The following is a 15,398-nucleotide window of genomic DNA, read 5'->3' as shown; positions in this document are numbered from 1 at the left end:
CAGGAATGAAGAATTTTTCATCCCAATCTTTCATCAGGAAGGAAAGTAGGACTTACCTCACCCTTCATTCCAATTTCACTGTATGCCTCACCCATCTTGTCCTTCTGCAGTGACTGCAAACAGAGAAGGGGGAAGAGTCAGCATGTTATGAGAAAAACCAAACCAGCTGCTGGTGACTGCACACCACACCTGTGCTTCTGGGGCTGCCTTTGCCTTCAAAACTTCACTATATTCCAGAGAAGGGACAGTGGCAGGATTTGACTGACGTGCATTTGTATAGACGCTACACACAATCACATCTGCTTAGCATATCGATACCACTTCATCTCCAAATACCAAAGTGAATATAACTCCACCGAGTCATTTATCTAGACTGGCACCAGGTACTGCAGTCAGAGCTCTCCAAAGAAAAGTTTTAAGCAGTATTTTTTTAGGGGACAAACACGAACATGCAGCTCAGGCCTAGGGAAAAGGGAAATCTAACACTGCAGGCTGAAGGTTAAGAAAGGGGAGCTTTTCCTTTCTTCATCTGGCAAAGCAGTCCCCAAATGTTTGTGACGAGCTGTGATCAGAGCGGCTGATTCAGTAATGATGAAGCAAGCACCAAACACCCAGAAAGGCCCAAATTAAGACATAAGTATTAGCATTTGTGCTCCTTTGGAGCACAGACCACTAATTTAGCTAGAGTAAAATTGATTATATCAAGAGGTTCCTAAGCAGCCACTCTTAGATACACTGGGATTTGGCCTTTGTCAGAGAGCAGCCAGAGGGGCTGGAGAACAAGCTGCATCAGTCCCATGGGATGAAGGTTGGTTAGGCACTAATGGCCAGCACAAAGGGATCAGCAGGTATCTTGTTCCAAATTCAATGTTTTTGTCTTCTCACGGAGAAGTGAAACAAATTTTTCTAGCAGAAAGGGGGAGTAGAAGGGAAGAGAAGTCTTTGAAAGCAGCTGCTAAGTTTGAACCAAAGCTGAAATTGGGTAAGGGGAAAATAGTCTCCTGTGAAATAGAAACTCCTATTTCCAGCCACCCTTCCCTCTCCTCTCCCTACAGCTCTCTCTACTCACGGTGTAGACAGTGTCCTGAGGGTTCTTTCTTCTCTGCTGTAAAACAAAAGAAGAAAGTTGCTCACATGTTGCAGTAGCACCAGCATCCCCCCCCCCCCCCTTCATATGTGCCTGTGCATTTGTTCAAAGGCACAGCTAGAGCTCTGTGGCCAGGCTGTGCACATTACAGCCCATCCTGCCTCCACCCCTAAGCTCTGCAAAATTAATATTGTTAAAATAATTGATAAAACTTGGTGTTTCTCTGCCCAAGCCGAAGAGCTGCCACCTGCAGGCAAGCCCTACACACTGATGCAGGTTTCCCCTCCCTTTTCCTTTGAAACGGTTGGGCTCTGCAGAAGACACAGTTGCTTTGGCTGCTTGTACTACTCCAGTGGCACTTGTTTGGTGGCATCACGTGCAGTGAGCTCTCATGAAACACCCACTGCTGCCTGCCCTGCTCCACATCCGCCCCGAGGCCGGGTGGCACTTCCTACTCTGGGTGGCTGCAAGCGCTCAGCAAAGTGACAGGGGTGCAAGGGGTGAAGAGCAAAGGGGAGGAGGAAGGTTTACTCCTGTCCCCATCACGCTGCCAGCCCCGGAGTTAGTTACTACACGGATTTTGCCATCCGCTCTCCGGGAAGGCATCACTGCCTGCGTGTCTGAGCAGCGTTAGGTGTGAGAAGGAAGGAACCAGCCTAAAAAGGTGCCTTTGTGGGAGGAAGTTACCTGGTGTCTCCCGCCCAGCTCAGGGTCTGCACCTCGCTTTGCCCCCAGAACATCATATTCATCTCTGTGCCCGCGAGACAGTTTCTGAAACAAGAAAGGAAGAAGCAGTGATAGACATGGTGAACATGAGAAAACAGGTCCTGACTTAACACAAGAAAAGAAGGGAACACTGTCTGGTGTCCAACTTCACAAGTACATAATGAGCTACGAATTCTTTTTATGCCTTAATGCAATTGTCAACAAAAAATGTCTCTGACTTAGCCATGGCAGTGAGTGGTCTGTGCAGCATAAAGCACAAGCCATTGCCTCAAGAATCTTTCTTAAGGAGAAATGAGTTGAAAATGAGAGCACGCAAGGGGGAGGACACCGACGTTGATGCTTTCTCTGCTGCTGGTGAGTGAAGAGGCACGAGCAAAGAAGCTCGTGTAAATTTGTGACAATAAGCTACAGGTATTTTACGCCCAACACATTTCTTAGCTGGGAAAAATTAGCTTAGAAGAGGGCAAAGGAGAGCTTTCAGGTCAGAATAATACACCTGACAAAGTGCTGCTGAAAAGGGGACAGGCGACACTTCTTAAACTGAAAAAAAACACACACATTAGTGTTCATACATTACACAGTTAAACTGTAGAACTCATCACAGGATGTGGCTATGGGCAAAAGCGTGAGAGAAAAAAATTAAAATCACAAGACAACTAAACATAGCAAAAAAAGCAGAGTTTAATGCTGCCATGAGTGAGCAATTTAGCTAGGAAAGACATTCAAGACATTGTCTCTGTCCTCTTTCACTGCCTAAAAAGCCATCTGATGCTGGCTATGATCAGGGCACAGCGTATGAGGTATGACTCGGGTATGACCTGGTAGAACAGGTCTCTGGGCAGGGCAACAGGAAAGCTCAGAATGGGGACAGCTGGGCTGTGGTGACTCAGGCTCCGCACGCTTCATCACACAAGCTACGGTTGCATGAAGTCAGCAACAAAGCATTCCTGGCCATTTGCCTGTTCTCCAGCCCACATCAAACACTGGCAACACCTCTGACTTGCCTGAGGAACAGAGCTGCAAGCCAGCTGCAGGGGGCCAGGTGAGAAACTGGGGTGTGCACATCACGTATAACACTCTGGTGGCTGCACACACTCAGCCCTCTCAGGTGCATTGCACAGCGCAGCACACCAAGCACTGCCTCTGAAATGGTCTGGGTTCCTGGTATGCTTTCAGCTCAGTGGATCAAATCAGGAACCTACAACCCATGTACTTATCTAGCCTCTAGCCAGGTAAGTGACAACAGCTGCCCTTGTCGGGTTTTATCTTTCCTCCTTGCAACTGCTGTGCTGCACACCTGGGTATAGCGCTTTCATTAGCTGGGTCATCAGATCCACAGGCAACTCACTCCCTGTGAGTGCCCCCCAAAGTCTGTCTGGGTACCAGACTTGAAACCAATCAGTAACTACTTACATTATACACATCATCCTGGCCTGGTGGCAGCTGGTGTTCAGAGGCCTGGCTCAGCTGGAAGAGAAAGCATACTATGAGCAGAGAGACAGTGGCTCCATTCAGTCCTTTCATACCCTCTCTCCTACAAGTTACTCTCATCAGAAACAGGGCAACCCATAAGCAGCCACCCTAGCTTTTAGCCAGGTTTGTATTTAGGCATAGGATGAACTAGACTTTGTTTTTTAAAAGCATATTTCTAGTAATTACATGTTACTTACTCCACCCCTTTCCCCGTGAAAGTGCCATTATTGCCCCCAAGCCTTTGGTGGGACAGCTTCTGCCTTACGATTAGCAGAGGTCCCAGAGCATTTACATGTCTGGAAACATAGATATCTCCATCATGTCATGTTATCTTCTGTGGAAGCGCACTAAAGCCACTGTCTCCCTAGATGCAGAACAGCTATTGTTGACGTTGATGGTAACAGCAGCCCATCAAATTGTGTCCATCCTGTCCCCCTGACTCCTCTCCTGTGGTTGTTATGATTGTATCAGTTGCATCATCATGCTCATGCTATCAAAGATGTCTAATTTTTTGAGACATTTTAATACATCCTTCACAACTTTGGCATTTGTCCTGAATTTGCTGTGTATTCCCTCCTCTCTTTCCAATGACAAAGCAGCAGAAGACACAACATCACTCTTAATCAGGCATTTCCCAGGTACAACGTCCAGAATCTCTGTCTTCATCCATACTATAACCATAGTATCAAAACACTCTCACATACTGTCTTCCCCACCCTTCACGAACCTCATGGAAGAACTCCCCCAGGTCGCTCAGGTTGGCCCCAGAAAAGGGAGAAAGATAAAAAATAAAGAGAAAGTAGATTTTAAAAACATCTTAATCTGAAAGACATGCTTCCTCTCCACCCCCTCAGCCCAACCTTTTGGTTGTTTACACCATCAAAGCCAAAGGCATCAATGTTTGGATAGGCTCACCTTTGCCTTCACAAACAGGGCTGTTATGACAACTGCGTAAATGAAGAGGAATCCATCCAGTAAGTAGCAGAGTCTTGGGTCTGTGAGCCCGAGAACTTGTACAGCATCTGTGCAGAGACATCAGATACGTCAACAAACAAGGCTGCCTGTACCACTGGGTGCTTGACAGCACAATTAAGTAGAACGTAGAAGTGCTTCATCAAAACATAGCTGGTATGAGGGCAAAAGTGTGCATTTGCAAAGGAGGTGCAAATCTGTCTCAGAGCCATAGGATTGATTAGGTCAGAAGGGACCACTGCAGGTCCAACCCTCCCTCTAAACAGGCTGTCCAGGACCTCAGCCAGCTGAGTTGGAGTATCTCCAAGGAAAGAAATGCTCGTGACCTCCTTCAACCAATGCAGGACGTTCTACTCTGGGTTTCCCAGTCGCAGAGCCTGCATGGAGATAACCAAGGTCACTGCAAGAAAGCCTCACACAAAGCATTTGTTTTTGGGGAAACCCAGCAGCATCTCCTGCAGGGATTCATTACTGGTCCTGGTTAGGGATTCCTTCATCAAGAAAAACTTGCGTGTGTGAGAAAGTGTGTCTGTTTGGACAAAAATTTAGTGAAAGTCTCCTTAGGGCAAAATGTTGTGTTAAATGTAAAAAGAGCCAACCATAGTTGGCTGGAGAGCTAGCCCGAAATCACTACCCTATTCAGAAGAGGAATTTTAGATGCATCTCTGTAGCTCAGGTTATATACTGTAACTATAAACCTGCACGGTCTTCTCTGTGAGGGTTCTCTTGGTTTGGGGATGCTGGAGACCATTAATCCTGCAAAGAGAACCATGGCCAGGAGAAAGACATTTAACCCCAGATGTCAGGACACATCCATGAACACCCATGAGTCACTCTGATGTGCTTTCAGTTTGAGAGGAAGGTTTTAAACCTGAATTCCCTGCACAGGAACCACAGCTGGCTGCCTCTTGTTGGATGGGTTGCCCCTAAAAGATTACTCATTTTTTGGTTTTAAGATAAGTATTAAAACTTTTCTGAGGGAGGAAAATCTACTGTTACCGTAATTGAGAGCTCCATAAAACTGTTAAATGGAAGATGTTGATGTTCATTTCCTAGTTAACACTGCATGTGTTTATACCCTAACATATATAGCAGGGCACAGTAATACTGTTGGTCTCCAGCAGCTGAAACTGATGTAACTGGCATTTCAGTTCATAAACATGTAGTGAGTTCCTAAGTGTCACTAAAAGAAAAATTGAAGCAATTAGGTCAAGCAGCCTAAATAACTATAGATCCAATATGCACTTCTAGGCCCATCCCCAAAGGAAAAGCTGTATTGCAGAGTTATTAAAATTAAAAAAAAAAAATCACTTAAAAATTAATCTGGGATGTGCTTTGTACAAAGAACTGAAGGGAGTTCAAAAGATAAAGATAAAGACAAGGATGATCAAGAGCCTGCAAAGCCCTTCGATGAAGGTAAGTTGAAAAGAACTGGTAGGATTCATCTCCTTCCTAAGGTGAATGGAGTATGGCAATTCTTACTAACCACAGTGATGGAGTATAGTTGAACCACCCAGCACAGTGCATGGTGCTGAGTTACCCCAGTGCTGAGAACAGGACCATTCTGTGTGCTGGGGTTTCTCCCTGCCCCGTCATTGGCAGGATCTTGTGGGTGACATTCAAGCACTCAGCACTGTGAGGAAGCCTCCTGCACAGAACTGAAGTTAATGCTGATGGCCTGTCACACCGCCCAAGAGCACGATTTATATGAAGCACGACTGAAAAGCCATGCCTGTGTGTTTGTAAATTCTCAAGCAGATGATGATACAATCACTGTTCCCACCGAGAGCCTAACACAGACAGAAAAAAGTAATTCCCAACCAGGAGATTTGTTTGCTTGGCTCAGCCATGAGCTCGCATTCCTTTTGTGTTTTTAAATCATATGTTTAGAAACAAATCCACAGAAATAAATTAAGATCCTAGATGATTTTCCTTCTTCCTCTCTGTTTCTATGATTTTAAAAAGAAGGTTCAAAATATTTTATAAACAATAACCTTCACTACATTTTTTTTCAGGATTATAAAACCTCTTATATATCTGGGGTAAATGAAGATAGAGATTAAGTTACTTGCCCAATACTGTGTGTTAAACCAACAAGCTGAGATTAGCTTCCTCGAGTTTCTCTTTTGAATGATCACAGGACAGTATTTTGCACCAGAGCTGGTTCAACACGAAACCAGTTTGAATTGCTTTAGGTTTGGTAGCTAAAATGCAGCACTGGGGAAATACAGCTGCAGAGCATCCAGAGGCAATCTGTTTCTAGCAGTAATTAAGCTGCTTTCGCACAGTGCGGCAGCCTGGCCTCGAGCTGCATGTGCCCGGAAGCAGAAAAGCCATGTAAGGAAGGTGAGCAGCTTCACACAGAGCCAGAGAGCCTGGGGGTATCTGAGATGCTGCTGAGGAAAGCTTTGGGGATCCTGGCCCTGACCCCCTCTTCCTGTACCAAAGCAGAGCACATTCACACCGTCATCTCAAGTCCAGTATTTCTCCAGAACAAATAAACTCCCCAGACCAGGAGGGGCTCAAGGAGACATAGAGGTATATGTAGGAGAAGACAAGAGTGCAGGGACTCAGCTGTAGCTCCATGTGAGCTGTGGTTAACCTTGGCTGACTCTGCAGAGCCACCCAAGTGCCTAAGGGGGTGCTTATCTGGGGCAGCCTGGCCTCCCGTACCCCAGGTGATGGATTAAAACTGTTCAGTGAGGGAAATCCTGCTAGACATAGTCTGGCTGCAGTAGTTCCTGAAGATACATGTTTTGAGACAATGATAAAGTCCAGTGTTTAGAATCAAACCAAGAAAACTAATTACTTTATGTCTTTTCCTTCCTTCGTACGTTTAGTTTCTGTATTCTTAAAAAGAAAAAAAAAGAAGATGCAAAGAACTTTCTCAATAATAACCTTTGCAACAGTTTTCTCGGTTAGAAAGTGGGAAAGAGAAAAAGACAAAAGATTCAAGACCTATTGAAACAAATGACAAAGAGATATGAAGCATAATGAACAAGTGGCAGTTATAACAGTTAAAAACAGGTAACATTCATTCTTATGAACAGGATCGGTTTAGGGTTTTAAATTGCTAGAGGAGAGGTTACTGCCTCTTCAGCATTTGCACAACACACTCAGGCAGAAGGCCAGTCCCTCAGGCACCACCAAACACAATTCCTGCCCCTCATCAGCCCTGAGCTGCAGTATGGGGGACCAAGGCCAAGGCTGCACTGCTGCAGTTGATGGTCCTTTCCAACCCTAACCATTCTATGGTTCTATGATGGGCTGATGCTGGGAGCTGGGCAGAGCCAGGAGGCATGAGGGGCAGTCACACTCGGCAGAGAAAAGCACAGATAATGACCATTTCACTGATAAGTCCCACTCTGTTAACCTTACAGATTACCCAGTGCCTACTGGGAGTTGCATGATGTCTTTCCATATACCAGTGCTTTACCAGTCCAAATTTCAGCAGTCCAGTAAAGTACAGCAGGGTTTTAAAGCAAGATGTCCAAGTACAGGCAAGTGGCACAGCTAAGGTCAAGTCACAGGCCAGCAGAGAAGACAGTTACATTGCATGGTAAATGATGTCAGGCTTACTGCTTAAATGTGGCTTGGGCAAACAGCATTCCTCTCTCTCCAGGCATCAAAAAGGAGTGAAGCCACAAGTCAACATCCAAGTGTGCAAATACACAAGGGCTTAAGGATGAGGTCAAAGTAGTGCTCTTGCTCAGGAGGGAAGCAAGCTCCTGAGGAATAACAATTGGAACGTTTGCATTTACTCCTGCTCACCATGTGCTCTTATGGAAGTAGCTGCACAGTTAGATCTCCCTGCTGCACAGTGGGAACGTTTCCTCATATACCACCAGGATGTTAAGGAAAACCAGAAACAAATTATGCAACCTACAGCATTAGGTAATTTATTTTATTTTCTTTTCTAAAGGAATTTGTACAGGAAAAGCTGTGGAAAGTTTTGTACAAGGAGCTGGCACAGGCTGAAGAAGCACTGGAAGAGCCACAGCAGATGGGGCAGTGGGAAAGGAGATCGAGTCAGGGGAACACTGGTGCATTTTGTGACAAGGTTGCCAGTCCTTCTCAATCCCAAACCCCACGTAACTTCTTTCCCAAGCCGTGCTTCTGCCATTAATAAATTGCTTCCCAGCACCTCCTCCTTCCTAAGCCTGGTCTTTTCTCCCCTCTTCTTCCCCCCTCCCACCCAGCAATGAAGCCTTGCCTTTCTCTATGCCCAGGCACTCTCTCCTGCCACTGCAGGTCCATGCACCCATATGCCTGGACCCCAGGCTGGCACATCTCCCTCATCCTGCCCCACACACATGTCCCTGGACCCACACTGCCAGCCCCTCATAACACCCCCCTGTGGCCTTTTACTTTTTAAAGTATGAAAGGGAGAAAAAATTAAAAAGAAAAAAAAGGCAATTCACAGCAACTGCTGATGACAAGCAAATGAAACCCCCCTTCTAGCAGCAGCCCAGCAGCAGCCTCATTAGCTGAAAGAGAGGAAGCCCAGGGGCCGGCGGGGAGCCGTGCTGCAGGTGCCCTCACAGCAGCCCGTCCTGTGCAATGTGGTTTTGGAGAGCAGGGTCACCCCCCCAGCTCAGGCCCAGTGCATGCTGCCGCTGCTCCCCTGCTCCAGGCTTACAGACAGCCAACGAGTCCCAAAACCCATGGCCAGACACATCCAAAACGCAGCACAATCAGCACCCCGAGGCTGCCAATAGCCCAGTCCACACAGCTGGCCCCCAGTGCTGGCTCAGTGCTGCCAGTCTCAACAGGGATCTGCTGAACAGAATCACTAAAACATGGCCTGGACCCTTGGAACACATTACTCTATCTTTTTAAAGCAGGATGTTCCCCCTCCAATATTTTTAGTGTGCTCCTGGATTGAGTTACACCATGATTCCTGGTAGTAGTTTAAGAAATACAGACTGCAAAAGCTGAACTACTTGTAAAATCAGATCAAATCTCTCCACCATAAAATTTTCTCTCTCCCATGGCCCTCATTAAATGATTAATTTGAGAATTTTTAGGGGTTACAGAATTCAGTAACACGGTTATAAATGAAGAGTTTTATACTGTGGTTACATACAAAGGTGTTTAAAGGCAGGAACACTAGCACCTTCTCCCAGCAACTGAGAGGTGCCTCAGATACACACCAGGGAAAAGTAGGCAGCATTCCACCACCAGTGGTGATCTGAGGCCCTCACCGTTGCTGCATCCAATTCATCCCACTTCTATCCCTTATCTTCCAAAAATCTCATGCTAGAGTTTGTGTTTCTACACCCTCCCCAGGGGACAAACTCTCACAGCTGCAGCTTCTCTATGGAGGTCAAACACAGGGATAAGCCAGGTGTGATGGATCTTGCCATGCTGACGCTGCCCAAAAGTGAGATGCTGAACCCAAGAGCTGTCTGGGCTTGGGACAGAAGGGGAAGAGGGATGACCATCCTGCTTGGTGCTACACTTCAAATGTATACAGGCTTGCAACCGAAGAGATGGCTGAGACTAAATGCCTGAAAGTTAGCCACCTAAAATTATGAAAGATAAAGAACGTATCTGTTCTGGAGTTTATTTCTATTGATACATTTCTATGATTTTTTACTTACAGATATCAATAACAAACAAGCCTGGGACACTCCAAGAGTGTAGAAGCAGAGGTCAAATCTTTCTTCCCTCACAAAATGAAGAGGCTCCTCCATGCTGTTGTTTGGGCACTTTGATGGAAAAATCAGAGCAAAAACAACTGAAGGAAGAAAAGGCCTGGATTACAGCAGGCATGGTGTATTAACAGGTCTGATGTGCACAGCAGCCACTTAACAGAAACGAGTGAAGTGAAAGATGTCCCTTGCATCAAACCAAGTCTGTGAAGTTAGGAGGCTTCTCCCTTTATGCGGAGACGAACGATAGTTCTGTTGATCATTAAATTGTATTAATTGTGTTACAGGGCCGAGTAACACTTTCAACATAAAACTCCTCTACTACCACATCTGCAAACCCAAGACACCCAAGGAAAGCCAGTAGGCTTTTAACACAAGAGGATACAATAACCCCACCACAGCAAAATTACATTGAGCTCACTGCCTGAAAAAAATTTCCACGTTTGTCTTTCCATAGCAGCCACTGCCTCGGCAAAAAAGCTTCAAAGCTGTTTACATTACTGGTTTGGGGTTTTTTTTAACCCTCACCATCAGTTCCTTCAGCATTAAGGAATTCTCATGTTTGTCATTAATACACCATCACGTATTTGTGAAACACAACATGGCCAAAAGCACAGCTTGTGCCGATGAAGTTCAATGTTATAGTTTGCTGTTGTCCTCAGCTTCAAAGCCAAGGAGCAAGCTGCTGTTACAATATGAGATGTTAGGCAGCCAGAATAATGACATTCAAAAAAGGGAAGTATTTCAGGTCATTAACTTCCACTTTTTTATGCCAAAGTCTGTTAGCATTATGGAAATATGAGGTCAAGTTAAGGCACTTCAGGATCCTTGTGAGCCCTTCATACTCCTTCTAGGATGCCTTTCAGGGAGGCACTATCACAAAGTTCCAGTAATACACATTTCCTTCTGACATTTAGGAAGAAATAGATTCAAAAGGAGGAAAATATTATAATGCCACAAAAGGCCAAACATCTTCTAGCACATCATGAAATAACGACTGATAAAATTCAGGGTACTCTAACAGGAGCTAGATGGAAAGATCTCCAAGAGCTGTCTGATTTGTGGAAAGAGGATGTGGTGTGTGCAGAAAACAACTTCACTGTCAGACCTTTACAGTCTGACAGTGAAGGTGATTAACTTTGAACATACCATTAAACAAGGCAGTCCTGCACCCTCCAAATCCTTCCAGAGCTGCAACAGAAACAGAAAGGAAGGGAGTGCCTTGCTCATCTCTGGAAGGGGATTCCTTGCTTTATCAAACAGTCATTCTCAGAAAAAGCAACTGCTTTCACTTCTGTTTTGCAAGAACTTAGTAAAAGGGCTTTCCTGAAGCAAACCTACTGTTGCCTCATAGAGATAGCAAACCATACACAGGGTGATTGTAGAACCCGGATATCCAACAAGCTCAGGTGGCAGAAGCAAGCTGTGCGGCCTCTTCAGCTTTTGTAGGGGTTTTAGATTAGACGTGTGCTTTTACTACACCCATCTTCATCAGGGGTAGTAGAAGTTCAATCTAGTTAATGCAAAAATGTTCCCTGCTGTAAATTGTCTGTTGTCTAATCCAATCTGGTGGCAAGTGTCCCAGGAGGCAAGACTTATTACTCAAACGGTTGTTGCGAGGTCACTTACCTCTGCCCTTCCCCTACCAATTCTGTCTGTGTATCCCACAACAGCAACTCACTCCAAACTGATTTACTATTAGGTAGCCTCTGCATGTTTAGCTTCTACAACCCAGTTCACATGGTGGAGGACTGCTTAAAAGAATTTGGTCTACACATCTTGGCTCACTGGGAATCCTAAAGAGGCTGCATGCTGCAAGACACGAAGTCAGACACAAGATGCTGTTGATCACAATCAGGTGTGTTTCTCTGTTCAGTAAGCACCTCACAGACGTGATAGACATTTCCCTAGCACTTTAAATTAGTGCTTTTAAGTTAGACTTTACAAAAAGCAGTGGAAATATGGTTATGCTAAACAGCTCACAGCCCATGGCTCCGGTAATCAAATATACTGAGACCATGAAAAATGGTTCCCAACTGGCACCCCCCACTCCCTTTTATCCTAGTTTCAGACTTCCAAAAGTCATTAAGCTTATGCTGGCTATCACCATTGTTAGGAAATGGTTTTCTATTAGCTGGGTGATAAAGGACTAGAGACATCCATGCACAAAATATTCTGAATCAGTCAGCAAGCACAGACTTATTAGTGTCTTTTCTTCTTGTCTTAGTGCAGGGAGGGACTACTCAGTTTGACATGAGCTGTGAAATCAAAGTGCAGAGATGCATAAACCCAACAAGAGACTAAACAGAGTTGTTTTGTTTCTGAGCTCCACTGCAACTCTCTTGATCAGCTGCTAGAGAGGAGAAAAGTAGGAAACTTTTCCCTCACAATGATGCAAACCAGGGGTGGGGGTGCTGGAGGGAGAATTGCAGCTACAAGGCTATTTACAGACATAAGTCAGGCCATTCCTTGTGTTGCAGCCAAGACAGACCAAAGCTGTGACAATTACAGGAGCTGTCCTTGACACACAGTCAAAGCCATGACTGTATGCCCATCACAGCTCATCCTACTGGGATGAAACCAGTTTTCCTTTCCTTTCTCCAGGATCATTTTCCAGCCCAGTTCACTGAGAGTACCAGATCTAACCTGTGCCAAAAGAGCCAGTGTCAGGAAGGGCACCAAAGCCCCAAGAATGAAAGCCATCCACTTTTTTTAGGTTAAGTCTATAGTAACATTTTGCAAAACCCAGGTGGTGTCATCCAAAGCTTTCGACACACTCCTCATACAAGGTCTTTCAGCAGGTAAGTATCATGACTGAATCAAAAGGAAGGTAGACATACACAGAGCTGCAGAAAGACTGCAAGATTTACTTTAGCTCATCCAGCAGGACAACCATGAGAAGACTATTTTTAAGCCACACAAGTGGCTTACAGTCCATGCAAGAATGCTTTTGAGGGTGAAGAAATTACTACTGAAGCTTGGTGTTAAGCAGAGAAACAGTTAAATCATTTTACAGAGGCAGTGGTGGCCTCAGGTTATCAGGCAGGAAGAAGGTTATACCAGCTCCAAGGGCTGAGGCTCTATATGCTGTAGTAGCTAAACACACTGAGGAGGGAGAGGTTTCAGAGCAGGTCCTCAGTCCCCTGCCACTGACCTACTTAATGGGGAGCCATGCCTGTCATGTCCTGCCTCTACTAGAACATGCACAGACAAAAAAACCCCATGCAACAGCAGTTACATACAGAGTAAAGAGAAAGCTTGATTAAGGATTTGGTTTAATATTAATTCCCTGCATATCTTTTTTTGCAGCATTGCTCACCAAAGCTTAGCAATAAGACCACTGGGGAATATTTCACTCTGAACATGAAGCATTTCACAGGCTTCATAAAAAACATCGAGTGACGAGCTATCACGAAATGGAAACATCACAAGAAATCTTGCCTGGGTCCTTGGTGAGCCCTTCAGCAACGGGCCCTGGAACAAACCCAAGCTCCATGGACCATCCTGAATTCCCCTTCAGGAAAGAACTAATTGCTTCTTCCACCTCTGCAACGTTCTTCCTTTAATTTGGGAGCGTTCACGTTTCCACAGAACATAGCAACTATTCAGCTAAAATTTCGTTGCAAAGTAAAATGCTGCTGAAGAGAAAGGGCATTAGTTGTGGTTATGCAAGTAGTGCGCAGGGGCATGGCTTTCTGTCCCCATTAATCTGAGGCCTCTGCTGGGTGATATAACTGTGGCTGACATGCCTCCATCACTATATTTTATTACAAGCCACATGATGGACAACACCTAATTTTAGAAAACCTTATCTGAGTTGGCATTATGGGATAAGAAAAAAAAAAGGGGGGGGGGAACTATAATTCTCATACGTAAGTAGGAAATGGCAAATATGAAGAGCCTATATATAGATTTTGACTGAATTAAGGACTTAAAAAGCAATGAATTCCTGTGGGGGAAATAGGAAAGAATTTCCTTATCATTAATTAATTTATGCAATACCTTATTTTGCCACCCATAAGAAAAACAAAAGTAATATTTTAACTGTCAAAAAAACAAGTGTTCTCAAAATCTCAGACACTAGGATTTAGTACCTTTTTAATTGCCTCTCTACGGAAAGACAGACTTGCAGCAAAAGCAAAACAAGGGAGGAAAAGGACCCCAAGCCCTCATCACAAAGCAAATTTCCTCTATATTTACAGCAAGAGTTCAAACCTTCCTACGTCAGTGTTTGTGACTGAGATTAAACAATTATGCTTTACTCACATCTACATTGCATGCAACTAATACTAAAATTAATCAAGTTAATTCCAGTATTCAATGTATACATTAAAATGTATCTGTACAGCACCACTAACAAATGACAAGTGTTAAAAGAGTATCTATTGGCCATCAAACTGCTTTTGCAAATAGCAAGTCTCCAGTCATGCCTGAGGTCTCTTCTGGTAGTTAATTTCTCTTTTATTAACAATATTTGTTCCCAAGTGTTCACTGGTTGTAATAACTGCTGTGCTGAAAGGGAACATGAGAGCTTCCAAGCAAAGCTAGCTAAAATTAGTAAGAACACCAAATCTAAGAATGTAATAGTGCAGGGTTAGGGAAAAAAGCCAATCACAATTTCTAGTTTTTAAGTATAATATGGGTATTAAAATTGGTGAAGCAGAGAATCCTCAGCATTGTTGGCTTTCTGGAAAAGTATTTCATTTTTGCAGTTTTAAATTTGTCAGTGTTCTACGTTGTTGACAGTCCAGATAACCAATCTGTATTTAAGCTTACCTCTATTAATAACGTAAAATCATTCTCCAGAAGCGGCTCATTTGCTAGCAATAATTACAGATAGTGTTGCACACAGCTTTTGTGACCCATAGCAATGCTCTGGGTCAGCTTCTCTGAAAAACACAGGCCAAATTCTACACTCTACTCTTAATTAGGAAACCTACATCGATTCCTGCAAGGATTTAATGACAAAGTGACCAGCTCATGTTCTGCATGCTGAAAAATGGATGGGATGACAACAAGAACACACTGAAGACCCCGAGGTTTCATCTAGTTCTTCAACACGCTGGTTTCAGAGGGGTGGAAGAAGAAATTATTTGAACATTAACACACAAGGGGTTTTGCAGATCTTTTTTGTAAAGGGAAGAAAATGGCAATATTCTACAGTAGCAGTGAATCCACCAGAGTGAGTACTAGAGTTTGACATCAGTCCTCCAAAACGAACACTGCACGATCTCTGATTTTTATACTGTCAAGAACATCTGATGATAGAGATGGGATTTCAGAGATTGATCTGTATTTGCACTAAACAAAGAACAACTTGAATTATAGACACATAAAGTTAGCACAAATTGGGGGAAAAAGGACTATTGAAATCACTTATACTTATTTGTATGCTCTTTTTTATATCCCCAGATGCAAATCTCTGCTTCCTTGCCTCCCTCCATTTTTATTTCTACGCTATAAAAACCAACTCTGGCATCTCTGAA

The 15,398-nt window shown here is 44.2% G+C and overlaps 1 protein-coding gene across 1 annotated transcript in view; it reads right to left on the bottom strand.

The window, feature by feature from the left end:
* The window catches only part of CD247 (CD247 molecule), a 48,549-nt gene that overhangs the window by 2,399 nt on the left and 30,752 nt on the right, over nt 1–15,398 (bottom strand). The window contains exons 2-6 of the mRNA XM_010011466.1: nt 4,202–4,308; nt 3,227–3,280; nt 1,775–1,858; nt 1,070–1,105; nt 57–113 (exon numbers count right to left, since the gene is read on the bottom strand). Coding sequence (XP_010009768.1) covers nt 57–113; nt 1,070–1,105; nt 1,775–1,858; nt 3,227–3,280; nt 4,202–4,308 — 338 coding nt within the window. The remainder of the gene's footprint in view (nt 1–56; nt 114–1,069; nt 1,106–1,774; nt 1,859–3,226; nt 3,281–4,201; nt 4,309–15,398) is intronic.

The sequence above is a fragment of the Nestor notabilis genome, unplaced genomic scaffold, assembly GCF_000696875.1.
Source record: "Nestor notabilis isolate BGI_N333 unplaced genomic scaffold, ASM69687v1 scaffold303, whole genome shotgun sequence".
NCBI classification, from domain to species: Eukaryota; Metazoa; Chordata; class Aves; order Psittaciformes; family Psittacidae; genus Nestor; species Nestor notabilis.
Note: the sequence above shows the minus strand (reverse complement) of the source record. Positions and strands in the feature narration are given on the sequence as shown.